This window comes from Neofelis nebulosa, chromosome 2 (genome assembly GCF_028018385.1).
Source record: "Neofelis nebulosa isolate mNeoNeb1 chromosome 2, mNeoNeb1.pri, whole genome shotgun sequence".
Taxonomy (NCBI): domain Eukaryota; kingdom Metazoa; phylum Chordata; class Mammalia; order Carnivora; family Felidae; genus Neofelis; species Neofelis nebulosa.
In genome coordinates this window covers 117,116,308-117,143,768 of record NC_080783.1, presented here as the reverse complement: position 1 = coordinate 117,143,768, position 27,461 = coordinate 117,116,308, and the positions used below count along the sequence as shown (strand labels likewise).

Below are 27,461 nucleotides of genomic sequence, written 5' to 3'. Positions count from 1 at the left end.
CATTAAATTTCATTTGTTTCTAATAGAAAGATGTGCAAACAAAATATTTATCTTATTTTTTTAATATCAAATATTCTTTCTAGTGAAGAAAAACAAGTAATCCTAATCAAATGTTTGATCAAGTCAATAATGAGCCATCTCTAAAGGAATTATTTCAATATAAAAAATATAATTAAAATTCCTTTACCACTAATGAAATTTAAGGATTTATAAGAACGTGCATTTTCTCGTATTTACTTCACATGGCTTGCCTATTGTCTTGAAACATCTAAAATGTTGAAAATGATTTCGGGGCATCTGGGTGGCTCAGTTGGTTAAGCGGCTGACTTTGGCTCAAGTCATCATCCCCCAGTTCGTGGGTTTGAGCCTCACGCCGGGCTCTAGGCTGACAACTCAGAGCCTGGAGCCTGCTTCTGATCCTGTCTCCCTCTCTCTCTGCCCCTCCCCTGCTCAAGCTCTGTCTCTCAAAAATGAATAAATGTTAAAAAAAAATTTTTTTAATAATTTTATCACATTTCATGGTCATTTACATTTTTTTTTAATTTTTTATGTTTATTATTTTTGAGAGCAAGAGAGATAGAGCATGAGTGAGAGAGGGGCAGAGAGAGAGGAAGACACAGAATCCAAAGCAGACTCCAGGCTCTGTGTTGTCAGCACAGAGCCTGATGCGGGGCTCAAACTCACAGAGTGTGAGATCATGACCTGAGCCACCCAGGCACCCCTGGTCATTTACATTTCTAACCAGTGTAATCCAAGAACAGAATCATGATTATAAAAGAGACCCTACAATATTCTGGCTCAATCATTTTTTTAAATAGGAACTTATTATGCACCTTCTTAACAGTACACTTTTAAATTCGTTTTGTGAATTTTAATAATATCTCAGGAGAGCAAGCACATGACAATGTATTTGTTTATTGCTATTTCACCTTCATTTCTTCCTTCTCTGGTGTTGTCCCTTTTTTTTAATTGAAGCATCATTGACATACATTACGTTAGTCTCAGGTATACGACACAGTGATTCAACAAGTCTGTACCTTACACTATGCTCACCACAAGCATGGTTACCATCTGTGTGTCAAGTATTTTTATATTCAGTTTGTAGGTGGGGAAATTTATAAACAGTAGACACAGTGCAAAATATTTGCTAGGAAAAAGTAACTAAAGTTAGGCTAACAACTGCACGTATTAACTCACTTCATGCTCACTCCAACCTGAGGTAGGTATTACCTTCTCCTGTCTACAAATGAAGAAACTGAGTCCTGGAGGGGCTATGTAACCTGCCAGAGTCCTGCAACTAGTGTTCAGCAGAATCGAGTCCAGGTTGCCCAATTCCAGAGCCTGCACTCTCAAGTTCTATATATCCTTCCTATTACTTAAAAGTAATTTTCTCCATTTGCAACTATGTGGATGGAACTAGAGGGTATTATGCTAAGCAAAATTAGTCAGAGAAAGACAAATATCATATGATTTCACTCATATGAGGACTTTAAGATGCAGAGCAGATGAACACAAGGGAAGGGAAGCAAAAATAATATAAAAACAGGGAGGGGGAGGGGCCCCTGGGTGGCTCAGTCTGTTAAGCATCCGACGTCGGCTCAGGTCATGATCTTTCGGTCCGTGAGTTCAAGCCCCACGTTGAGCTCTGTGCCGACAGCTCAGAGCCTGGAGCCTGTTTCGGATTCTGTGTCTCCCTTTCTCTCTGACCCTCCCCCATTCATGCTCTGTCTCTCTCTGTCTCAAAAATAAATAAACATTAAAAAACAAAAACAGGGAGGGGGACAAAACATAAGAGACTCTTAAATATGGAGAACAAACAGGGTTACTGGAGGGGTTGTGGGAGGGGGGATGAGCTAAACGGGTAAGGGGCATTAAGCAATCTACTCCTGAAATCATTGTTTCACTATATGCTAACTTGGATGTAAATTAAAAAAAAAAGTCATTTTCTTAAATATCCATGAGTCTGACGTAAATAAGTGATTGAATAAATAAATGGGGGGGGGGAGTATAGCTCTTTTTTACAGAATTCCAAACAATAACCGTAGAAGAAATGAGGAAAGTAATTACCATCAGGTAAACACCAATGTTTGCAGGCAAGAACTGTCCATGGATTCCAGTTAAAATTAACAGGTATCACAAGTATGAGGAGAAATGGGACACTTGCAACACATCATGGCATCTCTCCATATGATATTTTTGTTTATTTTTGCTTCAAGTATAGATGTTTTTAAAAAGACTTTATTTTTTGCCTGAAGACAGAACATTTGGAAGGCAGGAAGAGGAGTTTGGGGGGAAATGTAAGGTTTACGTATTTTATAAAATAAAAAAATAAAATTTAAAAAATAATATAAAAAGATAATGAAAAGACTTTATTTTGAATTTGAATTTCTAAGAAGTCTGCTTAAAACCGCAGGTATTTATTTATTTACTTATATTTATTTATTTATTTATTTATCTTTGAGAAAGAGCAAGCAGGGGAGGGGCAGAGAGAGTGGGGGATTTGAAGCAGGCTTTGCGCTGAGAGCACTGAGAGCGCTGAGAGCGGGAGCCTGACGCGGGGCTCCGGGCTGGATCTCACCAGCTGAGATAGATCATGACCTGAGCCAAAGTTGGACACTTAATTGACTGAGCCACTCAGGCACCCCTAGATTTTTATAATCGAAGCATAACTGACATACAATGTTGTATTAGTTTCAGGTGTACAACATATTGATTCGACAATTCTCTACATTACTAATGCTCATAATGATGTGTCGTCACCATCTGTCACCGTACATGATTACGTTATTATGAACTATATTCTTTATGCTGTACTTTTCATCTCCATGACTTATTTATTTTGTAACTGGAAGTTTTTACCTCTTAATCCCCTTTATCTATTTCCACATATTTATTAATTACAAGGAGAAAAATAATTTTACAGTGGAGAAACCCAGCAGAGACCACTAACCAAGTGATCAAAGTTAACATCACCATCAGAAAGGTGAAACCATGCAAACTACTCAATGTGCAGACAGCACTCTCCGTGCACATAATTTTTACTTAATGATTTAAAGCAATTCAATGTTTTTGCTGCCATAAAGTTCAATACTAAACTACCAACTGTGACAAAAACTTAACAAATGCTGTTTGATTTGAAGTGGGGTAATCACTAAGTAACTTGAAGCATATTTTTCCTAAGTTTTCTCTCTGTGAAAATTGTATGGTTTACAAATTATGAAAGAGCAGCCCAATTCTTCCCATCAACACTTCTATTACTGTATGATAATGCAAGATAAACTTATTATGGAAATTATATTTGGAAGCTGTTGTTTACAAATTCTGAAATTGACCACATTTAAAAATTTTCTTGTCAAAGGGGAATAAAATACATCTTATGTAAAAAAAATAAGCTAAAAGGTATGTTTACCTTTTGATTTCAAATAATTAAAGCTGATACTTACTGAGCATTTAGTATGTACCAGACACTTTTTTTCTGCACATTATTTCATTAAGTTCTCACAATTTCCTAAAGTAAATCATTACCATTTATCAGATGAGAAAATGGTTAGAGGTTAAAGAACACTGCACAGGGACTAGTTGTCTGACATTTGGCAATACTGTCATTCTTTCTCCAAATACTTTTTCAATTGCTAACAAGTAGGAAATCTAATACCTAAGTCTCACTGAATTTCATCTTTACTTCTCTCCTATCCAGAGGTTGTTGGGGAAATGTTAACACACAGCAACAAAGAACAATAGATAATTAACAATCTAAGATAACTAAGAGTTAGCCATACAATTAATTATAATTATACTGAAGCTTATTTACATATCCTTTGTTTTATATCAAGCTTTGAGTTCTTCTGCAGGAAAAACATGATTTTAATTAAATATCAAATGGGTAGTTAAACCTCTATATTATTTTATTATTACATTACATTACACTTTGTAGAAAGTTGGAGCACATGTAATTATTCAGGTAATCATTCCTGTTTCTTTCACTTACACACATATTTACAAGTCTACACAAATGTAAATACAGTATTTTTTAACTTCCTGTTTTGTACCCTTAAAGCATTGATTTCTTGGACCTAAGCAAAAGTAAACTTTTAAGTAATTGCATTAGAAACTTTTATAATTAATGGAATCATAATTGAAGAATGTCATGATTTTTTAATTTAGAAGCCTTTATTATTGAAAATATTTGTTATTATTACAGTTTACTTACACTGTAAATTTAAACAAAGAAATAAGTAAGGCACTTCATATTGGCTTCTGAATTTGCTGTGTCTTGCCTACAACCAAACAAGTTACTCTAGGTATATCCTGGATGAGTCTCAAAGCAAGAGTTTGGACTTTATCATTGGTGCCAGTCCTAATTTTAGAGAGAGATACAAAGTTCTTAATCTGGAGACATTTAAAATGGCTTTTGTAGTTTTCTTCAGAAAGGGAATAGGCTCTCAAACTTTAGGACTATCACAGCATCCTTTAAATATATCACAACTTTGGTACAAAATGTTTACATTCCATATCTTATCAATGTACAAAATAACAGTGCCACTGATATCATGGAACTTCCTGGGCAATGGAATGAATTGCTAAGCCTTGTGCAAAATAGGCATTTTCCATCTCCTTTAATAAGTTCTGATACCCCACTGCCATCGGACCAGCCTTCCATCTCCTTTAAAATGTCAGAATTGTCCAACTATAAATAAAGAATGCAGTTTCTTGCCATGTATTGCTTACAGATTGACTACTGCCTAATAAAGCACAAATTTCATAGACAAGACTTTCCTTGTTTCTTCTAAAAAAAATGTATAAAATGGAAAACAATCTTATACTGAAGTCTAAATTATAGGTAAGAAAAAACAAAAACCAAGGGACACAGGAAAGTGATGAATTTTCAAACATTAACTTACAAGATTTGCAGGTGTTTCACTGGTTCACTGTTTTCTATATTTTAAATTGTAATGTATTTTAAATATTTAATGTATTTAAGTTTTTAAGTAATATTTTAAATTAATAAATAGAATTTTCATATGTTAGATTTTTCTCATTTGTATCCCTTTAAAGTTCACATTTTCATTTTAACTTTTCTTTCAAAACATAACTCAAAAATGGATAAAAGCCCAATGGTAAGTTTTATTTACACGGTAGAAAAGTTGAAAAGAAAATAAGACACATTCTTCACAATTTCAGAAGTGACAAACATCTAGGATATTTCTTTTTTTTTTTTTTTTAATTTTTTTTTTCAACGTTTTTTATTCTTATTTTTGGGACAGAGAGAGACAGAGCATGAACGGGGGAGGGGCAGAGAGAGAGGGAGACACAGAATCGGAAACAGGCTCCAGGCTCCGAGCCATCAGCCCAGAGCCTGACGCGGGGCTCGAACTCACGGACCGGACCGCGAGATCGTGACCTGGCTGAAGTCGGACGCTTAACCGACTGCCCCACCCAGGCGACCCTTTCTAGGATATTTCAAGTGGCTTCCCATCTCCCTGAAAGGATTTGATTATCGGATATAAAGTTTTATAAAGTAATCTTAGTAGCCAGATTAATGTTAACGTGCTCTGGGTCTAGTTGTAATTGAATCCTTCTTAAAATATAACGAAAGAATGATTGATTTGGTAATGTTGAAACTATTGATTAAACAAACCCCAACAATGGTCATTATTTTAATGGAAATATTGACAAGCAATTATAGTTGTAGATTCTTGTTGTTTCTTATTATCTTCCTGATTTTTCAATTCCCCAACGTAAAGGTGCGGGGGGAAAACTAACATTTTCCCTCCTTTTCGAGAAATGGCATGATAAAGAGAAGACCTTTGGGGTATAAACACAATTCAGACGTTTAGAAGTTGATGGCTTTAAGATTCATTTTGCTGCTAAGTTTTTGTTTTTGTTTCTTAAATCAAAATGTGTTTTCCCTTACAACCCCCACGCCACTTTGCTGTAGCCCTAGTGCATACGTACCCCCTACCCATTTCTGACTGTTAACTAGGCTCCTGCCCGCAGTGTCAGCGTCACAGGTCCCTCGCTCCCCGCTCGAGCAGGAGCCCGCAGAGTCCAATCCCCCAGGGTGCTGAACCTGGGGTCGCTCGCCCGTGCTGCCAGTCCCCGCGGCCGACTCAGCTCCAGGCCCTCCGGGAGGATCTGAGGCCTGTCCTAAAACATCCCTCATGGGCATTCCTTTTGTTCTATCATTCAACAAATATTCAATTTCACGTGCTCCTCACTCTTCGGAAAACCAAGTCGGGCCTCACTTTGCAAGAGTACTGTCCTCGTCTTGTTAAAGACACGGTGAAGCCGGGGAGGACGAACTTCGGCCATTACTTAGCAAATACCTTCCCGATCGGCCGGGCGCATTACGCCATCTCTCTTCCCTTAATCCTTCACTGCCCCCAGGAAAATATTCGTGGCAAACAGCGACCACGGCCACACTCTGTTGTTCTTGCCTCCAAGCCAACCTTACGCCAAGTTCCTCCACCACGCGAGGGGCTACCCTCTCCCCAAGCCAGCAAGAGAGGCTTGCGGCCGCAGCCGGGGCACCCCGGAACCACGGCCGGCAAGTCCGAGTCCAGGCCTCACACACCTCCAGGCTGGCGGTGGGTGGCAGCGAATCACTGCCGAGCGTCGCAGCCCAGGGGTCTCAGCGGGATTTTTCCGTTCCGCCGGGAGGCTGGGTCGCCCGCTCCGCGCAGCGGAACTACAACTCCCAGCACCGCCGTTGCCCGGACTTCCGGAAGCCGAAGCCGGGCGGGGAGGAAGCCGCCGAGACCCGGCCAAAAGGCCGGGGGTTAATTTAGCCAGAAAAAAGGGGGCGGGAAGGGCTGTGGGGCTAACCTGTCAATTCGCTACCATGAACGTGGTTTTTGCTGTGAAGCAGTACGTTTCGAAAATGATAGAGGACAGCGGACCGGGTATGAAAGTACTTCTCATGGATAAAGAGACGGTGAGTTTGCTTTGCTCAGTATTTGTGAGGGAACCCTCCCTCCCTTACGATAGCTACTCCCACTCCGCTGTAGGATTTTAGTATTTATGAAAGGTTTTGAAGCGAGGGTCAGTTCTGGATGGAACTGAAAGGTGGTATAAAGCTCGTCTAGTACGTTTTCGGTCTAAATGGCTCTACCATCTACTACCAGAGATTTCTTCTTGTAACCCGGAACAATTTATTGGAGTCAGGAATCCTTTTCTAAATGTCTCTGGCAAGAAATAATATGTGAGACAGAGCACTTGGAAGACTTTTATTTCCCCTCAGCGTTGTGTTTTTAAAATAAAGCTATTAGTGCTCAAGCTGAGATGACAGGTTATTATTTGTTGGTCACAGAATTATTTTTCTAAAAAACTCTGTAAGGTGATGGGGAAAATTTTTTGTTTTGGAAATGTATGGATTGTGTTCAGAGAGAATATGTTGTTCATCCTGGTACCTTACCTATATGTTTTGGATGCTCAGTAAGTGTTATTACATATGTTAGTATTTAAGTTATCCAGCTAAGTATTAATGAAAAATAATTTTTTAAGTCTTAAGTATTGTTGCTTGTTTATATTATTTCTAACTAGCATAATATTAGTTGATTCTTTTTCTTCACAGACTGGCATTGTGAGTATGGTATACACACAATCAGAGATTCTTCAGAAAGAAGTGTACCTTTTTGAACGCATTGATTCTCAAAATCGAGAGATCATGAAACATCTGAAAGCAATTTGTTTTCTTCGACCTACGAAGGTACTACATAAACTGAGCTGTCATCTGCCTAAATACAGAACACTATGATCTGAAAGCATTAAGAAGGCAAAATAAATTTGTATTATCGTCATTTGTGGCATCATATTTAACTGGCTTCATCAGAGTTATAACCTTGACTTTTCTCCTTTCCACATCTCAGTTCACTCCTTATAGCCCGTTTTTCCTCCAAGATGCCTTTTAGGTTCTCAGCCACTTCCAGAGCCACTATCCTGCCGGAGACGCACATCACTTCCTGGATTAATTCCTGGATTAACCTCCATACCTATTACACTGAACACCATTGCCACTTAATCTTGCACGCTACACCAGTATCTTGAGTCTGTATCATTTTATTTGCCTCTATGCACAGGAACATATAATGGCTCACTTTTACTTCCATGATTAAATCAATATCTAGTAGCTCGGTCCTTGAAATCCTCCTTTAGCTGGTTTGGTCTGCCCTTATGTATACAGCCTCCTGTGTCCAATCTCTGCTCCTCCACTATGGCCAACTAGGCCTTTTTATCATCCCTCTACATGCTCATTCCTGTTCTCTATTTGTTCCCCTCCCCTACTTCTCCATTTGTTCTTTAGCCTTCTGTCCATCTTCATCCATCATCATATAAATCTAGCTTGAGTCCTCCTGTAAAAATCCTGTACTATTCCAGGCTTATTTTGTATATTTCCCTTTTTTTTTTTTTCAATATTTATTTTTGAGAGAGAGAGAGTCAGAGAGAGAGACAGAGTGTGAGCAGGGAAGGGGCAGAGAGAGAGGGAGACATAGAATCTGAAGGCGGCTCCAGGCTCCGAGTTGTCAGCACAGAGTCTGACGCGGGACTTGAACTCACAAACTGTGAGATCATGACCTGAGCTGAAGTCAAACACTTCACTGACTGAGCCATCCAGGCGCCCCTGTATATTTTCTTTATATTCATGTTCACCAACTCCAATGAGCTGTTTTACCATGCTTGTATATTATGTACTTTCTGAAATACAAATCTGCTCATGTCATCCTCACTTGAAATCCTTGAATGACTTTTCATTGTTTTTATGCTAAACACAAAACTCCTTAATTGTGGTTCTGTATGGTCTAGTTCCTGTCATTTGTACAGCCTCATTTCAAACCACTCCCCCTTTTGCTCTTAGATACATTAATCTTTCAGTTCACTTTATTCTGTCATGCCACAGGACTTTTGAACAGACTCTTCTTTCAACCTGGATCTTACTCACTTCTTCCAGAAAGTCTTCCCTGGTTTTGCTGACCAAGCCAAAGCCCCCTCTTACAAGCACTTACAGCACCATCTTCTCCCTATTGCTTGTCATAGTCTAAGTTTCATATGGTTTGTGTGATTAATATCTGTCTTACCTACCAGCAGTAAGCTCCATGAGAACAGAGGTGGTGTCTGTTTTTTCACACTGCTATGTCTCCAGTGCCTGCTACATAGTGGACCTCAATAAACAGTTCCTGAATGAATGAATGCTTTAATACTGTATTATAGTCATTTCTAGTTGTTTCACATTTGTAGGTCTTTTGAAATTTTGGTGCTGAGAGGGATCTTAGAGATCATCTAGTCCATTTCCTAAGATTTTTCGTGAGAAAACCTCTTTCACAGCTATATATATATATACTCGCTCAAACTAAAAATGATTTATCCTTAAAATTATAAAGTTAACTTTCAATGTATTTTTTAATCTAAATGACAATTTTAAAAACCTTTTTCCCATTTAACAAGTAATGTACATTGCTTACGTTATTTTTAATTCTTTAAAGAAATGTGTGATTTTTTAAACATTCAATACTATTTTATATCATGTCTAGATTGGGGACTAAATTCATATTGAAATTTAACTTGTTAATAGTTAAATGTCTATCGACAATAGATTAAAAACGTGCATTATGATCTTAAGTAATTGGAATTCTTATGTTTACTTCTAGATTTCATATTTATTTTTAAATAGTAGTCTTAACCTACTGTGTGCAAATACTTCACAAACATTACAGTTGTACAATCTTAGGTCCCAATAAGTTAAAAGCCAAAGTAAATACAATTAAGTATATTTTCTCTTGAATGTTGGTTTTTAAAGAATTAGCTACATTTTGATAGTCTATATAAGAATTTTGATTAGGGGGCGCCTGGTGGCTTAGTCAGTTGAACGTCCTGACTTCAGCTCAGGTCATGATCTCACAGCTCGTGGGTTTGAGCCCCTTGTCGGGCTCTGTGCGGACAGCTCAGAGTCTGGAGCCTGCTTTTAGATTCTGTGTCTCCCTCTCACTCTGTCTACCCCTCCCCTGCTCATGCTCATGCTCTGTCTCTGTCTCTCAAAAATAAACATTAAAAAAAATTTTTTTTAAGAATTTTGATTGGATGAATAATTTACAGGCCAGCAGCCTGAGGCAAATTTGCAGAATTACTATCAGTTTTATGTTGTAGTTCCACATTTGTGTTTTTAATATTTTTTTAATGTTTTATTTATTTTTGGGAGACAGAACGCGAGCAGGGGAGGGGCAGAGAGAGAGAGAGGGAGACAGAAGATCCAAAGCGGGCTCTGTGCTGAGAGCAGAGAGCCTGATGCAAGGTTCAAACTCACAAACTGTGAGATCATGACCTGAGCTGAAGTTGGATGCTTAACCGACTAAGCTACCCAGGCATCCCTGTGTTTTTAATATTTTTAAATCTTAATTTGGCCAAGGTAATACAGCTAGTTAATGTTATAGTTGATTCCTGAATACTTAATGTATCTCTTTTTCACTGCCAGCCCTCACCCCTGCAATATACAAACACTTAATCTAGACCTCAGCACACAGTAGATTCTCACTAGATACTGAAATAAATCAATGGATGATATTTATTAATTTTTTACTTAAATATATGAGTTCTCCTCATATATTATTTGTTTATTTATTTTTTCCTTTCTAGGAGAATGTGGATTATCTGATTCAAGAGCTCCGGAGACCAAAATACAGTATATATTTTATTTGTAAGTATATTATTTCACCTATTCAATCATGTAACTGTATTCTAGATAGTTTTTTCCTGTTAGGTGCTTCATATCATCAATAAGTTAAGTGAATCCATCTCTATATAAGTCTGATTTTTTTAGTGTCCTTTCAAAGTATTAAAAGTCTTATGGCTAACATTCTATTTTAGAAAGCTGAGCATGACTTTTTTCATCATTGATTAGGTAAAATTATTTTTTAAGTTTTCCTTTGCCTTTCAAGATTCTTTGCAAGGCAAAAGTTGTTAAGTAGCCAAATTTCACATCCCACCTCTGCAAAAAAAAAAAAAGGAAGAAGAAGAAGAAGAAGAAGAAGAAGAAGAAGAAGAAGAAGAAGAAGAAAGGGTACACTTATTCCCTATTTTGTACTTTTCATGAACTGAGGCACAGAAGCTGAATTACTTGGAGGGAGGATATACTTGAGTGTGTTGGAAGAGCAAAGATTTATTTTACATACCAGATGAAAACATAACACTTCTTGCTACTTTATGTAATGGTTGAAAGAACAAGTTATTCAGTAGATACCTCTTATGTGCATAATTTGTGGGGGGAGTTTGGGGAGGGTACAGTCGTGGAAATAAATTAGGTTTGCAGTTACTATACATTTTATATGATTTTTTATTTTTTTATGTAATACATTCTGCTTTAGAAGTTACATCCATTCTCCTCTAGATGTCATTATTGATCCTTATAGGATTAGTAGGTATAGTTTATCTGGTGCCATTTCCAAAACAAAGACAAAACTTAATTCTCAGTATGTAGGACATTTGAGAAATTTTAAAGCTTGCTTGAAGGCTTTTTAGGGTTTAGATTATACTCTAAGATATACATACTTTCTATGTAACGATATGCAACAATATGCAACAATAAATAATGGTACCAAAAATTAACATTTGTGGGGCACCTGGGTAGGTCAGTCGGTTAAGCATCTGACTTTGGCTCAGGTCACGATCTCACGGGTTCATGGGTTTGAGCCCTGCATCAGGCTCTGTGCTGACAGCTCAGAGACTGGAGCCTGCTTCAGATTCTATGTCTCCCTCTCTCTCTGCCCCTTCCCTGCTCATGCTGTGTCTCTCTCTGTCTCAACAATAAATAAACACTAAAAATAAATAAATAAGTAAAATAAAAAATAAATTTAAAAATAAAAATTAAAAAGAAATTAAAAAAAGAGAAACTGCTAAATGTTTTCTAGAGTGACTATAAGCCAGATACTTAGGAAAGTGTAGAAACTTGTACTCAATGACATATATATGTATATGAGAGATATTCCCTGTATTGCTGAATTTAAGTAGACATCTAATGGAGTCACTCTTGTGCTGTCTCTCAGTTAAAAATTGAGTAGGTCACAAGATGAAAGGCTCCCTTTTCCTCTAGAGTTCTTTGAGGGGCGCCTGGGTGGCTCAGTCGGTTGAGCGCCGACTTCGGCTCAGGTCACGATCTCGCGGTCTGTGAGTTCGAGCCCCGCATCGGGCCCCTGTGCTGACAGCTCAGAGCCCGGAGCCTGTTTCAGATTCTGTGTCTCCCTCTCTCTGACCCTCCCCCATTCATGCTCTGTCTCTCTCTGTCTCAAAAATGAAATAAACGTTAAAAAAAAATTTTTTTTAATAAATAAATAAATAAAGAGTTCTTTGATACAGCAGTTAAGACTAATAACCAATAATAAATCTACTGCCTAGTCTCCTCGTTCTTTTTTTATTTTGAGAGAAAGAACACGAGTGAGGGAGGGGCAGAGAGAGACAAACTATGAGATCATGACCTGAGCCGAAACCCAAGAGTTGGATGCTTAACTGATGGAGCCACCCAGCCACCCCTCATCTCATTTTTTTATAATTTCATTTTTGCATTTTTATGTCTACTAAACATCTTGTATGATAGGCTCCTCCCTTCCTTTATTTTAATAAAAACTATTTCTATTATGGAAGTTTTCAACTATATACAGAAGTAGACAGTAATATAATAAATTCCAGTGTACCCATCCCCCAGTTTCAAACATTGCTTTGCCACAGCCTGTCTTGTTTTAGCTATGGTGCTGCCACCTACTTCCACACCAATGGTATTTTGAAGGAGATCTAAGACATATTTCATCCCTAAATATTTCAGTATGCATCTCTAAAAGATAAGGACTCATTTTTAAAGATACCATTATTATTCCCAATAATGACAAATGATTCCTGTTTTCAAATACTCATTCATTGTTCAAATTTCAAACTCTCTTATTTTTCCCCCACTGTTTTTGTATTTGAATTAGGATCATAGTAAGATCCACACATATCTATTGGTTGATATGTTGTTTCAGTTTCTTTAATCTTCTTTAGATGTTCTCTCTCTTCCTCTTTCTCTCTCTCTCTCTCTCTCTCTGTCTCTCTCCCCCGCCTCTTCCCACCCCCACCCCCACCCGGGCAATTTATTATTGAAGAAACTACATTGTTCTGTTAAAGTTTCTGACAGCCTGCATCTTGGTGATTGTATCCCCATGGGGTGGTTTAACAAATTCTTTGCAGTTTAAAATATTCCTCTATCCTCTAGTTTTGTAAATTGGTACCTGGATATAGAGGCTTAATTAGGTTTAGATTTGATTTCTTTTTGGCAAGGATATTTGATAGTCAGTGTTGTGTGCTTTCAATGATTATCTTTTACTGTGATATCAGCGGCAGTTGGTGCTCAGTGCCCAGGTCCATCATTGATTCATTAGTGTTTGATAAAAATGATGATGTTTTAATTCTGTCATTATCATTTCTTCTTTGTTTTTTAGTTGGAATATTTCCATAAAGAGGAATTTCCCCTCGTCTTCTCTCTGGTGGTACAGTTTGTATTTGAGAGAAGAAGACGCACTTCTTTCCGTTGTTATTTTCAATATTAAGGACTTGCTTCCTGCTATCCTCCAATGCCTACATAGTGGTCTTTTTTTTTTTTTTTTAAGTATTATTATGGACTTATGGATTTAAACATATTTGTGCTACTAATTTCAATTTGAAGGTGTTTGACTTTGACATATACCACAATGTATACCAAACTTCACTTAGTCATTAGGCTTTAACTGTCAAGCCCATTTACGTCTAATTGCAGCAGAGGTGATCTCCTTTGAATCAGCCACAACTCATATGTCTGTTTCAGATTTCAGTAATGTGATCAGCAAGAGTGATGTGAAGTCATTAGCTGAAGCTGATGAACAGGAAGTCGTGGCTGAGGTTCAGGTAAACGTATTGGTCCTCTAACACATCTCTTGTTATTGGCCCTTTTTAAAGATTTGCATCTAAAATAAGAAAAGTGCTGTCTCAAGGGAGGCTGTTGATCAGACGCAATAAATGTGCATTGCATCAAACTATTCTCATATTTAGAAAGTTTGTAAGAGGTATCAAATTGAGGGAAAACAAAATTAGAGGAATCAGTGCAAATAAGGAGATTGCACTGGAATTGGATCCTATTGCATGGATAAAGAGGGTTTCATAGGGTTGGGGACAGGGTCAGATATTTCTGCTAGTTTTATGAACCACATTATAAGAATGTTCATCTATAGGGCTATGTCTGATTGGAAAAGAATAGAAAGTAAAGGATGTGAGTGAGGTTTGTTAAAGTTCTGTCTGTGATTATCTTGCTCTGTCTGGGAGGTAAAAAGCATACTTTTGTCATTAGGTTAAAACTTGGTAACTTCTAAATATTTATTCTGCATGGTATAGAATACGTGGCATTAGAACATACCATGTTACCTTTTACTTAAACGCTTTAGTGTTCTTGGATACGTTTATCATAGATGTTTGAATACATTTATCACCTAAGCGAAGAATAGGGCAGCAAATAAATGAGTTTTGGATTTTCAGAAGGATGTGCTAGGTGGTAAAGGAATGAAAAAGAATGACCTATTTTATTTTTATTTTTTTATTAAAAAAAAATTTTTTTTAATGTTTATTTATCTTTGAGAGAGAGAGAGAAACAGGATGCGAGTGGGTTAGGGGCAGAGAGAGAGGGAGACAAAGAATCCGAAGCAAGCTCCAGGCTCCAAGCTGCCAGCACAGAGCCCAACGCGGGTCTCGAACCCACGAGCCGTGAGATCATGACGTGAGCCAAAGTCGGACACTCAACCGACTCAGCCACCCAGGCGCCCCAAGAATGACCTATTTTAAATCATGTTTTGCCTCATGAGAATACACTGGATTAAAAAAAAAAAAAAAGAATACACTGAACAGCAAAGTTCTTTTTCATCTGTGTGTGACATTGTATATCCTATAGCAGTGTCTTAATTTTACTAATTGATAAATGTGCACAGAAGTCTCCAGAAATGTAATATTTATACTTCTACAACTTTGTTTTTTGTTTTTTAAAAGATTTATTTTTATTGCTACTATTTTATAATTATTTTATTCCCCCACATTGCTCCCCCTGCATTTGCTCAAATTTGATTATATCACATAGTATTATATTACATATGAAAATGTTACTTTATCATCAGTTGGAATTTATGAAACGAATGACTGATCTTGTGCTTTGTTTGCAGGAATTTTATGGTGATTACATTGCTGTGAATCCACATTTGTTTTCCCTCAATATTTTGGGTTGCTGCCAGGTATGGAATGAAAGGATAAAAAAATAAGTTTATCAGGTGGGAGTTAATTCAGCAAGTAATTGGACTTGTAAGAAAAAATTCAAATATTTTCTCTGATAATATATTTTTAACAAAAAGGGTCGAAATTGGGATCCAGCCCAGCTATCCAGAACAACTCAAGGACTGACGGCTCTCCTTCTATCTCTGAAGAAGTGTCCCATGATTCGTTATCAGCTTTCATCAGAGTCAGCAAAGAGACTTGCAGAATGTGTTAAGGTATGGCTTTTTCTATCCCCAGTTCCAAAGACCATTCATTTCCTTATCATATTTCAGAAACTATAGGAATAGTTTGTCTATAACCAATGAGGTGATATGTTAGGTTTACTGGCAAAGAGGTAGATATTTGTAATAAAAAACCAAAAGCAACAAATTAGAGCTGAGATTCTTAGGCTTAACTCAAAAAAAATTTGCAAGCTATTTAACCTATTTTGATCCAGTTAAGCCATTGGTAAAATAGAGTTTTAAATACTAACCTCTTAAACAGGACGCTACCAGATGTTGTCAAGCTTTTGAATCCTTTTCTGGAAAGCCTGTGAAGATGCAAAGAACTGTTGTTAAATGTGTATTTTATGTATTAATTTTATGTTTATATCATCTCTGTCTGTAACTAATTGGTTGACCAAATCATCTTTCTCTCTCATCCACAGCAAGTAATAACTAAAGAATATGAACTGTTTGAATTCCGGCGGACTGAGGTTCCTCCGTTGCTGCTTATTTTAGATCGTTGCGATGATGCCATCACCCCATTGCTAAACCAGGTGCAGAACCCTTTATTAGCATAATAGAAGTACAATTTCATGTGGTATTCATCAAAATGCCAATGTGGAAATGAACAGTGTCATCCATGTATTCTCCTCCTTATTTTCAGCTTTTCTTTTTTTTGCCTTGTATTTCCTATTATTTTGGTATCAACCACAGTCATCTTCGATTCTTTCTTCTGCTTTATCCTTTCTGTCCCTTTCTACCACCACCTTCACCTCTAATCAAGGCAACTTCTAGGTTCTGTAGATTCTACTTTTCCAGTGTCTGTCTGCAATTTCCCATTCATACTGCTGTCACCTTGTCATAAACCCTTAATCTTTTATAAGATTACTGAAATAGTCATCTACTGGATTCCTCACTCTTATTTCTTATTTTCCTTTTTTATAAGAAAACAGATCTACACTTTTATTTATTTACTTTTCAGTAAGTTTAAGTCCTTGATACAGAATCACATGGATTCTGTGTCCAATGGCCTTAACAGGTAGGTTGCTTTGGAATTGACATGAACCATGCTGCTGTTTCCTTGAATAGGAGCTACGTTTTCCTAGATTACTCTGGTTTTCTTCGTTTCGCCACCAGGAGTCACTGTGTTGTTCTTTTCTTGGTACACATAAGTACATCTCTTGCCTAGATAGAATTCAGTTTCATTCTGAGCATAAACACCTTCAGTTTTAAGAAGAGCTGTATGCTCCCTCTGGTTCTGGAGACCCTGCTTATGGTCAGCAAAAATGGCATTGATAGCCTTCCAGGCATATTTGTCATTTTAGGAATCCTGTTCCCAGCAGGCCTTCACAGGCTCCAAGATTGCTGAAACAGAAGGGGCTTGATTCTCCACTTTTAATTTCTTCCCACTCTAATATATTCCACAGTGTTGTTAAATTACTTTATTTATTTATTTATTTATTTACTTATTTATATGTAGAGAGAGAGCACGTGCGCTAGCGAGCACAAGTGGGGAAGGGGCAGAGGAAGGGAGAGAATCCATCCCAAGCAGGCTTCACACTGCCAGCACGGAGTCCAATGCAGGGCTTGAACCAACAAAACAGTAAGATCATGACCTGAGCCGAAATCAAGAATTGGATGCTTAACCAACCGAGCCACCCAGGCATCCCTTAAATTATTTTCCTAAAGCACAGTTCTGATCTTTTTACTCTTGACTCAAAAATCTTCATTGCTTCCCATTTGCCTACTGGCTTAAATACAGACTCCTGAACTTGGCGTCTAAGAGCCTTCACAATACAGGCCCAACTTTAACCTACAGCTCAGGACACTTAACCGACTGAGCCACCCAGGTGCTCCAACTGATAATTTTAATTATAGAGTAAGTGCTAATGGTAGACGCATGCACAGGATGCTGTCTATGGAAGCATAAACATTTTGTTGTACTTAATTTACATACCCCAATGTAACTTGCTTTTTTAAGGATTCATTTGGCAAATATTTTCGGAAATTAAGCACCTTCTTTTATAACCTCTTAAGTTCTTTCTTAATAAATCTATATTGCTTAAGGTGAAATGTATAAATCTTTCTAGCATTTAGATTATAGAGTTAGAGAGTAATTGGCTGGAAAATACTTAGTTTTGTCTAAAGGACCTAGGACTAAAAGTAACCCATTCTCCATAAATGGTGAGAAGGCAAAATTTGGAGTTTCTCCTTTCCATTTTTGCCAAATAAGTTCACATTTTGTAAGAATGGAAACCAATCCTGGGGCGCCTGGGTGGCGCAGTCGGTTAAGTGTCCGACTTCAGCCAGGTCACGATCTCGCGGTCCGTGAGTTCGAGCCCCGCGTCAGGCTCTGGGCTGATGGCTCGGAGCCTGGAGCCTGTTTCCGATTCTGTGTCTCCCTCTCTCTCTGCCCCTGCCCCGTTCATGCTTTGTCTCTCTCTGTCCCGAAAATAAATAAAAAACGTTGAAAAAAAAAATTTAAAAAATAAAAAAAAAAAAAGAATGGAAACCAATCCTTCTTCACAATTCATGTTAAGGAAAAATAGGAAATAAAATGGATACAGAGGCAAGCTTCTGAATATGTGTGTTTTGATCAACTTACAAGGTTTTTTTCTGATAATATTAGTGTTCCCAGGATAAATATAGCACCACTCAGATCTGCAAGAACACACTTCTCATGCTGCAGAAAACCACAGAAGCATACAGGAAATGGTACAGCTTGTAACTGCAGTACCAATATAGCCCTATCTGTGAAGCCAAAAATATACTCTTAATTCACAGGCAAAAAGTAGAGCTAATGATAGATCTAATTTGTTTTCTTTCTATCAGGAATATTAATCTCGCTGCCCCTCTTCCAAAAGTGTAAACTCTAAAAGTATTTTGACTTTTAGTTTAACCAACTACAGTAAGTCTTAATGCTTAGTATAACACAAAGTATTAATAAAACTTGAACTAAATAAAGAGCCTCTGTGTAAAGAAGACTAGTTGCTAAGAATGTTACCAGTTTTTATTTGTTTTCCTGAACATTTGCTATTTCCATGTTTTACCAGTTACCAATTTTTCTGTCCTACTTCTTCATTTAGTGGACATATCAGGCCATGGTCCATGAACTACTGGGCATAAACAACAATCGGATTGATCTTTCCAGAGTGCCGGGGATCAGTAAAGACTTAAGAGAGGTGGTCCTATCTGCTGAAAACGATGAATTCTATGCTAATGTAGGTTAAAATTTTTTTTCATTGTTTTTCATTATTTTTATGTAAGAAGGCTGGTGTTGACTAATGTAGGTTAAAATTTTTTTTCATTGTTTTTCATTATTTTTATGTAAGAAGGCCGGTGTTGACTTGTTCGAATGAAAACAGGTATGGGATTTCATGGGGAAGGTTGTTGAGATATCCTGTAGATAAATTGCATCTCAGAAGATTTGGATTCTGACCCTTTAACAGTTTTTTTCCCATAGAAATCACATATTTAGTTTTATACTCTCAGAATTAGAACCCGATTTATTTACTTCCTTCCCTTCTGTAGCCCTTTGTGAGAATAGTAATGGCATTCATCACCCGTGTCCTGGCCAGTGTCCAGATTTGGTCATTATAATGGAATTTTCTTGCCTTTCAATTCTGTCTTTGGGATTCTTTCTCACTTCTTTTATTTTTTATTTATTTATTTATTTTTTCCAATATATGAAATTTATTGTCAAATTGGTTTCCATTTCTCACTTCTTTTAAATGATTTGGAAGTCAGACTCATTGCTGGAACTGTTTCCAACTTCCTTTTTCACAGAATATGTACCTGAACTTTGCTGAGATTGGTAGCAATATAAAGAATCTCATGGAAGACTTTCAGAAGAAGAAACCGAAAGAACAGCAAAAACTAGAATCAATAGCAGACATGAAGGTAAATTGAACATGTTCATGGATGACTAACATGCAAGACTTTGGAACTATTCATGTAAGCAATATTTCTAGAATATTCTCAGTCTGATTTCTGCCTACATTCATTTGTTTGGTTTGAAATAATTTTCTGTACTATTTCTCTTTAGGAAACAGTATAGTGAAAACTTCATAACAAGCCATGTACTTTTTTCCATTCTTCAGTCACATTTGGACTATTTAAAGAGTCAGTGTATTGACATATACCAGTTCTTATCTTCTTAAGCATAAACAAAATACCATGTGATTGGTAGATGCCTTAGTCTGGGCAGAACAATTCCTGCTTCTTTTTTCCCTTCTTCATACATGTCTATCCTCAGTCAAATAACAGAACCCCCAATTGATGTCTTTCCCATGGCAGGCCTTTGTTGAGAATTACCCACAGTTTAAGAAGATGTCTGGGACGGTATCAAAGCATGTGACAGTGGTTGGAGAGCTGTCTCGGTTGGTCAGTGAGCGGAATCTGCTGGAGGTTTCAGAAGTTGAGCAGGAACTGGCCTGTCAGAATGACCATTCTAGTGCTCTCCAGGTATCTATTCAGTTCAATTTGATGAGCACCTACTATGTGTAAGGCACTGTGCCAGGCAGAACAAGAGATACGAAGGCAAAAGTAATCCTTCTTCACTAACGTGGAATTTATTGTCTAACAAGGAGTTGAGACAAGAACACAGATTAATTTGATTTTAGATACAAGAGCCATAGGAGAAGAATAATGTGCAGTAGCAGAGGGTTCAGGCAGTTAATGAGTATTTAGGAGGGCATCCTAGGCTACTAGAAAGAATTCTAGACCAAAATCAGAAGATCTGGATTTTGGCCATTTGCCACTTACTGGCTTTGTGACCTGGAGCCGTTGGCTTATTTTCTGAGCCAGTTTCCTCATCTGTAAATGATATTTATCTCACAATGTTGTAAGGAAGATTTAAAGATGCAATATATATTAAAAAGTATTATCTAAGTTTTTTATTATTGAACACTTGCTCTTCAGTCTATAAACATGTGAATGCCTGCTGCGTGTACATAGTGCTATAAGGATCCAGAGGTACGAAGAGGAAAAAGATACCATACTTTTCCTCAAAGAGCTCACATGATAGTAGGGGAGAAAGAAATTTAAACCAGGAATTACCATATGATAAGTGCTGTTATACTAGAGGTATTTACAAAAGGATATGGAAATACAGAGGAAGGACAACTGTTTTCCCTAAGGATGAGGCTTCTTTTTTTTTTTTTAATTTTTTTTTTTCAACGTTTTTTATTTATTTTTGGGACAGAGAGAGACAGAGCATGAACGGGGGAGGGGCAGAGAGAGAGAGGGAGACACAGAATCGGAAACAGGCTCCAGGCTCCGAGCCATCAGCCCAGAGCCCGACGCGGGGCTCGAACTCACGGACCGCGAGATCGTGACCTGGCTGAAGTCGGACGCTTAACCGACTGCGCCACCCAGGCGCCCCAGGATGAGGCTTCTTAAAGAAGATGACATTAGATTGGGTCTGGACAAATAAGTAGGAGTGCACCAAACAGAGTAGAAGTGTACCAACCAGAGACAAGAGGGGAAATTCTTAGCAGAGATAATGCAGGCATGGAGGTGGCGGGGGGCGAGGGGGGTGGGTTAAGGGAACAGAGAATAATTCAATGTAGCTAGTGCAAGGTACAAGATGAGTGGTCTTAGATAAGCCAGAAAGACTGGGGCCCAATTATGGCCACTGAAAGGAGATGGGGCTTTAATCTTAAAATGTTGAGAGTTGCCAGAGGATTTTAGAAGAAAAGGGACATAATCAGACCCTGGCCTAAAGAAATTTGCAGCATTGTTGAAGGGACAAAACTGAAACACAAGAAACGCTTAGTGTTTTAAGGTAATATTTAATTAAGTCAAAATTGTGATGCTGACTATAATAAGATTGAGGTTATTGAAGAGAACAGTTCCTTAGAGAAGATGATATTAAGATGGACCATCAAGAATGAACAGAATCTGGAGGAGGATTTCATTCAGGGTTAACAGAAAAGCAAAGATGCAGAAGTATGCAAAAAAGTAATAAGCAGTGTGAGAGTGGGTGTGGAAGAGAAATAGGAGATAAAATTGGATTGGTACACAGGAACCAGTTTATGAAGAAGCCTGTAAGAGGAATTTGCACTTGCTGAGATAAGCAAAGACATCCATTGTGGGGTCATTTGTAGAAAGTCGATATGATGAAAGCAGTATTTTAGGAAATTTAATCTAGTAAGGATGCTTTGGAGGTAAAAAAAAAAAAAAAACAACAACAACTGAAGTTAGGCTGGTAGACTCATAGTGATAGTACTAAAAATGTACAGTAAGGGCAAATCTGAGAGACAATTCAAAGGGACAAAACAACAATTTAGCGACAGATTGGATATACGGATAACAAGACAGAACTAATCCAATAATTCCAAGGCTCCTGAGAAATGACAATGTGGTGTCACTGGCAATAAGTCACTTGGGAATGAGAGTCCTTAGGGAGATGGCCATTTCTAAGGCACTCCCATAAGAAGTACATTTCCTTATTTATAGGGCCCTGTATTCTATAACTTAGTCTCTCTCTTTCCCGGCTACAATTCAACTTTATAAAATAAAGCCAGTGTAGTATAATGGAAACAACACAGGCTTTGGAGCCAGACCATCCTGGCTTTTATTCTGTCTCTACATACCAGAGGTTTTTTTTTGAGGAAATTACTTATTTTTCCCAAGCCTCAGGGATAAAGATTTGAAACTTTTAGATTTGTACCAGGATTCAGTGAGATATGCAAAATCCTTCACATATGATAGGTGCTTTGTAAATGTTGTTTCTTCTTCTATAAGCATGTTTTAAACATATGGTACAGCCAGAACAAAGAAATCCATCCACCTGTGGTTGCTTTAGTTATAGCGAAGTCTTTACTGGGATTTATAGTTGTTACTTTTTAGTGTTTATTAAGATTTCCTCTGAAAACACCATCATTTTGAAAATCATAATGATGCTATTTGCTTTATATTTATGGAAAGTACTTCTGTCATCACTTTGAATTTTATCCCTTAAATCTTTTCAAAGAACTTTTAGGCTGGCTTTATTATTTTTTAAATTGTATTAAATTCTAATTCTTAAATAGATAATATAAGTACTTGGTTCACCAAAAGGAGTGTAGTAAAAACTGAGTCAGTTACCAGCCTCACATACACCCTTACAGTTGTTCTGTGGATGCAAGTCTGCATGAGTGAGTGTATCTCTCTCTTTGTTAAATTCAAATGATATCATACTGTACACATAGTTTTGCATTTTACTTTTTCACTTAACCACGTATCTTGGAGACTCATTCTCTTTTTATTTATTTATTTAAAAAAATTTTTTTTTAACGTTTATTTATTTTTGAGACAGAGAGAGACAGCATGAACGGGGGAGGGTCAGAGAGAGGGAGACACAGAATCGGAAACAGGTTCCAGGCTCTGAGCTGTCAGCACAGAGCCCGATGCGGGGCTCGAACCCACGGACCGTGAGATCATGACCTGAGCCAAAGTCGGCCGCCCAACCGACTGAGCCACCCAGGCGCCCCTCATTCTCTTTTTAATCACTAAACAGTATTCCTTCATAAAGATGTATCACAATCTATTTAACTTGACCAACTACTTTAAGCAATACTACTAATAATACTTCACAGTTGTTTTGTGGGTCTAATAGAAGTATTCCTATGAAAACTTTTTATTTTTCTCAATAAAATGAATTTTCTTCTCTCATTAAATAAAAACAAAATTTCATCCTTTAATTAAATTTAAATTTCCTTCTGTTTCTTGGGGCACCTGAGTAGCTCAATTGGTTGAGTGTCCAACTCTTGACTTCAGCTCAGGTCATGATCTTGACTTCATGATCTTAACTTCAGCTAGGGATGGGATTGAGCCCAGTGTTGGATTCCATGCTGAGCATGGAGCCTGCTTAACATTCTCTCTCTCTCTCTCTCTCTCTCTCTCTCTCTCTTTCTCTCTTTCTCTCTCTCTCTCCCCCCTCTCCCCTCTGCCCCTCCCCCCACTCATGCATGCTCTCTCTCAAATAAAAAAAAAATTAATAAATAAATTTCCTTCTGTTTCTTTATCATTTTATTTTTCTCTTTGAAACAATAGAACCAAACTTAATCACTAGCCAGTTTTAGTATCTTTATTTGTATCTCTCTACCATATGGAAAGCAGTTGGACAAGGTTACTGTAATTCCTTGCCTGAAATCTTATTTCTTGTTCACTTTAAGAGATAAAAATAGATACTTTAAAATATGAATTCCATTTGTGGTCCACTTTATATCTTAAAAAGTTATCCTTTGAAGGTTTTCTTGCCCATGTTAGGGTTTTACAGTGAGCAATTGATTTGGACTCCTCCACCATAAAAGATTTCTTTGGCAACATGATTTAAATAGTCTATGAAGGGAGCTTTTGTTTGGTAATGAGTAGATGCTAGGGGCCTGACCCCGAGATGGGTTATAGCATTCCTTGGCTTGACCTTAGACGATAATACATCATGAAGCAATGAATTGAGGTTTTTGAGTAGAATGGGGTTTGCTTTATTGAATAGTAACTATATCATAGTGAAGGAAAAAAATTCATATATTGCTAAAAATTAATCTATAAATTGCTTCCACTTCTAACCAGTTATCCTACAGGCTACCAAAAATTTGATTTAGAAGAATTTTCACTGGAACCAAACTGTAATGTACATCATTGAAACATATCCATAGCCTCAGTAAAGACTCATTTGATTAGTGAGGAAGATTTATTTTCATGCCATGAAGAGAAACATCTTCAGAAAATAAGCAGTCCCCCAACTCCATGTCTCATATCATAGCTTTCATTTAGAAGGAGGAACTAGTCAGGGCACCTGGATGGCTCAATTGGTTGGGCGACCAACTTCGGCTTGGGTCATGATCTTGCAGTTTGTGAGATCAAGACCCACGTTGGGCTCTGTGCTGACGGCTCAGAGCCTGGTACCTACTTCGAATTCTATGTCTTCCCCTCTCTCTACCCGTCCCCTGCTTGTGCTCTGTGTCTCTCTATCTCTCCATAATAAATAAACATTTAAAAATTAAAAAAAAAGGAGGAACTATTTTATATCCTTCTTTCCTGACCTTGGGTAAGAGATCTCAAATCATCCTATTACTGGTATAAAGACTCGATAAATGCTTGTTAGAAATATGAAGAGGACAGTTCTGTTTGAAGCAGTATAGAGTAGTGGCTAAGAGCTTAGGACTTTGATGGCTTGGGTTTGAAAATGATAACCACTCTAAGGCTTAGTCTTCTTGCCTGTAAATTGAGGAAAAAATCATAGTGCTTACCTTAAAGATTTTTCTGAGGGTTCAGTGAGCTAGTACATATAAAGCACTTAATATTGTACCTGGTACTTACAACATTTAGTAAGTAGTAACTGTCATGATTATCAGTATTATTATCTGATGACACATTCTATTTTCTTTGTGGTATCCAGGACATGTTTTCTAGTCTACTCATCACCTCAGATCTCTCCCTGATTGCAGAAGGGTTTTTCTGCTTCTCATTAAAATCATAACAAAATTGTTTGGGACACCTTGAGGTGACAATTTTACTTTCACCAATTAAGAATAAAAATGATCTTTTTCTGTCTAAACCAACATTTAGCCAGTGTTTCAGAAACAGTGTGGAACAGCAAAAGCTAATTTTTATATTGACTAGATATTAAGAAAAAGAATACTGACTCAGATGTATTACCAATTACTGGAATTGGGTCCTGCCTACTTTCTATCATTTTTCCTGGATAAGTTCTTTATAGTCCCACAACACTGTTCTCTCAAACAGATTAGACTCATTTTTTTTTTTTTTATCATATCAGCATGTTGAAGGCTTCTGCCAATTTCATCTTGCCATTCTAATCTGCTGGCTTATAATGGTATTCATTGACAATTTTACTACAGTTTTGTAGTTTTATAGTTACTTGAGTGTCTCAGATTTGCTGAAAAGTATAGAAATTGAGTAGATTTAAGATGAAAAGAGAGATAACAAGGTAGAGTTCTTACTCTTTTGGTTAAATTGAAGCAGAAATTAAGGACTATTTTTAGTTGTTGACTTCATCTGTGATTTGTACAGTGGTTTAACATGTAGCTATGTCATTATAAAAAACTTTTCTCGTTGTGTTATGTCATCCTAGTTTTGGTGGAAGAAAATGGAAAAGTAGCCCCAAACAATGGGAAGGATCTTTAAATATCAGAAAAGAAGAATTGTTTTTTAATTGATTTTTTTGAGTGAACATTAGCTACTTTTTGAAACTTGACCTTCAGAGATAGTGCTTTTGCTTTTCTTTTCCTATTCCTTCATTAAGCCTGTATGAATGTTAGAATTCAGTGAATTTTATGTTTGAATCCTGTCTTCTTAAGGGGACAATAGTTTTCTGTTTCTCTCGTTACTCGGCCATTGTTATTATGTGATGTATACTTTTCTCTCTTGAAAGTCTCAAGACTTATGGAAAATTTAATAAGAAAAGAGAAACCAGAAGTTCATTATGTAATTCACTTGTATTTCCAACATATAAATACCACCATGTAGCAGATAACCTTCTATGTAATTAGAAGTCTCTCAGAATGTTTTCTCCTCTTCTCTGGTTAGTACCCTGGAATCTCAGTATAGTGTATGCCACTGTCAGTCAAGTTGATGAGTCAAGTAGCCATGAGTGAAATAGTTCAAAATTAAGTCAAAGGGTGACCTTGGATCCAGGCAAACAAAAAGGGCTTGCTTCTTCAAGGACTTACACAGCTGAAAGAGAGGAAAGAGCTTGTACCTACAGGTTTCTTCGCATGAGGAAATAGATAAGTCTAGCTGGAACACTGACCTGAGTCATGGGTTGCATCCTAAGGGCTCAAAAGTAAACAAAGTAGTCTACTCAAGTCATCCTGCATCAGATTCTGGCCCATGTCCTCAAGGGAGAACTAAGAGTCAAGCCAGGAACTCTAAATGCCAGCACCAGATCTCAGGGAAGAGAAGTGGATTCTTTAATGGGAAAGAGCCAAGAGTCAGGATGCAAGTGAAAGTAATTAGAAAGGGAGCAAGTGGGAAGGGTACAGGCTGATTGCTGCAGTCTCTGTTCCATACCAGTTCTGTGGTTTTATAGTTACTTGAGTATCTCAGATTTGCTGAAGGGTATATAAATTAAGAAGATTTAAGGTAAAAAGACAGTGACTGCAAGGGCACAGAGTGAAACATTGGCCTATGAGAAATGTGACAACAGAGATCGCAGATGGATGTTTTAAGCTTATGCTAAGTTGATTGAGATACATATGAAATTGGCTATTCTTACTTGATGGTAATTGGTACTCTGAAATGTCTTCGTAGTATGGTAGAAACTAGTGGCAAATTTGAACAGATACTCTAAGTAGTCTGTATTCTGTGACAGCTCTGGAAAGGGTATCACAAAAGAAAAAAAAAAAAGCAAGGAAATTCTTATGGCTGCAGGGTTTAAGTCTACAGAAGAGAAATTTCTTCCCTTTTGATCCCTTGAAGATGATGCTAGTGAAATCTTCACACAGAAAAGCAACAATAGGGATCCTCCCCAGAGAACATTCTACTTGGGAGACTCCTGGGAGATCCCCCGTGTCATCACAGTCCCTCTTTGGTGTGAACAGAAGAGTTCTTAAACATTAGACCTGGTTGTTGTGAAGTATTAAAAAGATAAGGTATGTGAAAGCATCTCATAAGTTGTAAAGTTCCATTTGGATGTTGCTATGTCCTCAGAACCCAGTGCCCATCAAGGCTTTTGCCAGATTTTCAACCCAACCCATTTCTTTCTCTGATTTCCTTATTCCCATTAAGAGCATCTCCTCTTTTAGTCTCTCAGACTAATTCCAACACTCACTGATTGTTTAAGGCCTTTGGCAAATGTCACCTCCTTCATGAAGTCTTTCTTGATTTCTCAGCAAGCAGATGTACTTTTCGTCACTTTGTGTCCCCTTCCCCCCCCCCCCCCCCCCATTGCGCTGATTCTCAGTTTCTGTTTCTTGTTTTGCTTTGTATATATGTTTCTGTATT

General features: G+C 37.5%; 1 protein-coding gene across 4 annotated transcripts in view; it reads left to right on the top strand.

The window, feature by feature from the left end:
• The first annotated feature begins 6,801 nt into the window (after positions 1–6,801).
• The window catches only part of VPS45 (vacuolar protein sorting 45 homolog), a 67,478-nt gene continuing 46,818 nt past the window's right edge, over positions 6,802–27,461 (top strand). For all 4 annotated transcript variants that reach the window (XM_058715943.1, XM_058715944.1, XM_058715947.1 and 1 more), the window contains exons 1-10: positions 6,802–6,934; positions 7,574–7,708; positions 10,627–10,687; positions 13,820–13,899; positions 15,198–15,266; positions 15,384–15,521; positions 15,953–16,063; positions 18,596–18,730; positions 19,296–19,409; positions 19,806–19,973. In XM_058715943.1, coding sequence (XP_058571926.1) covers positions 6,842–6,934; positions 7,574–7,708; positions 10,627–10,687; positions 13,820–13,899; positions 15,198–15,266; positions 15,384–15,521; positions 15,953–16,063; positions 18,596–18,730; positions 19,296–19,409; positions 19,806–19,973 — 1,104 coding nt within the window. In that variant the 5' untranslated portion in view covers positions 6,802–6,841. The remainder of the gene's footprint in view (positions 6,935–7,573; positions 7,709–10,626; positions 10,688–13,819; positions 13,900–15,197; positions 15,267–15,383; positions 15,522–15,952; positions 16,064–18,595; positions 18,731–19,295; positions 19,410–19,805; positions 19,974–27,461) is intronic.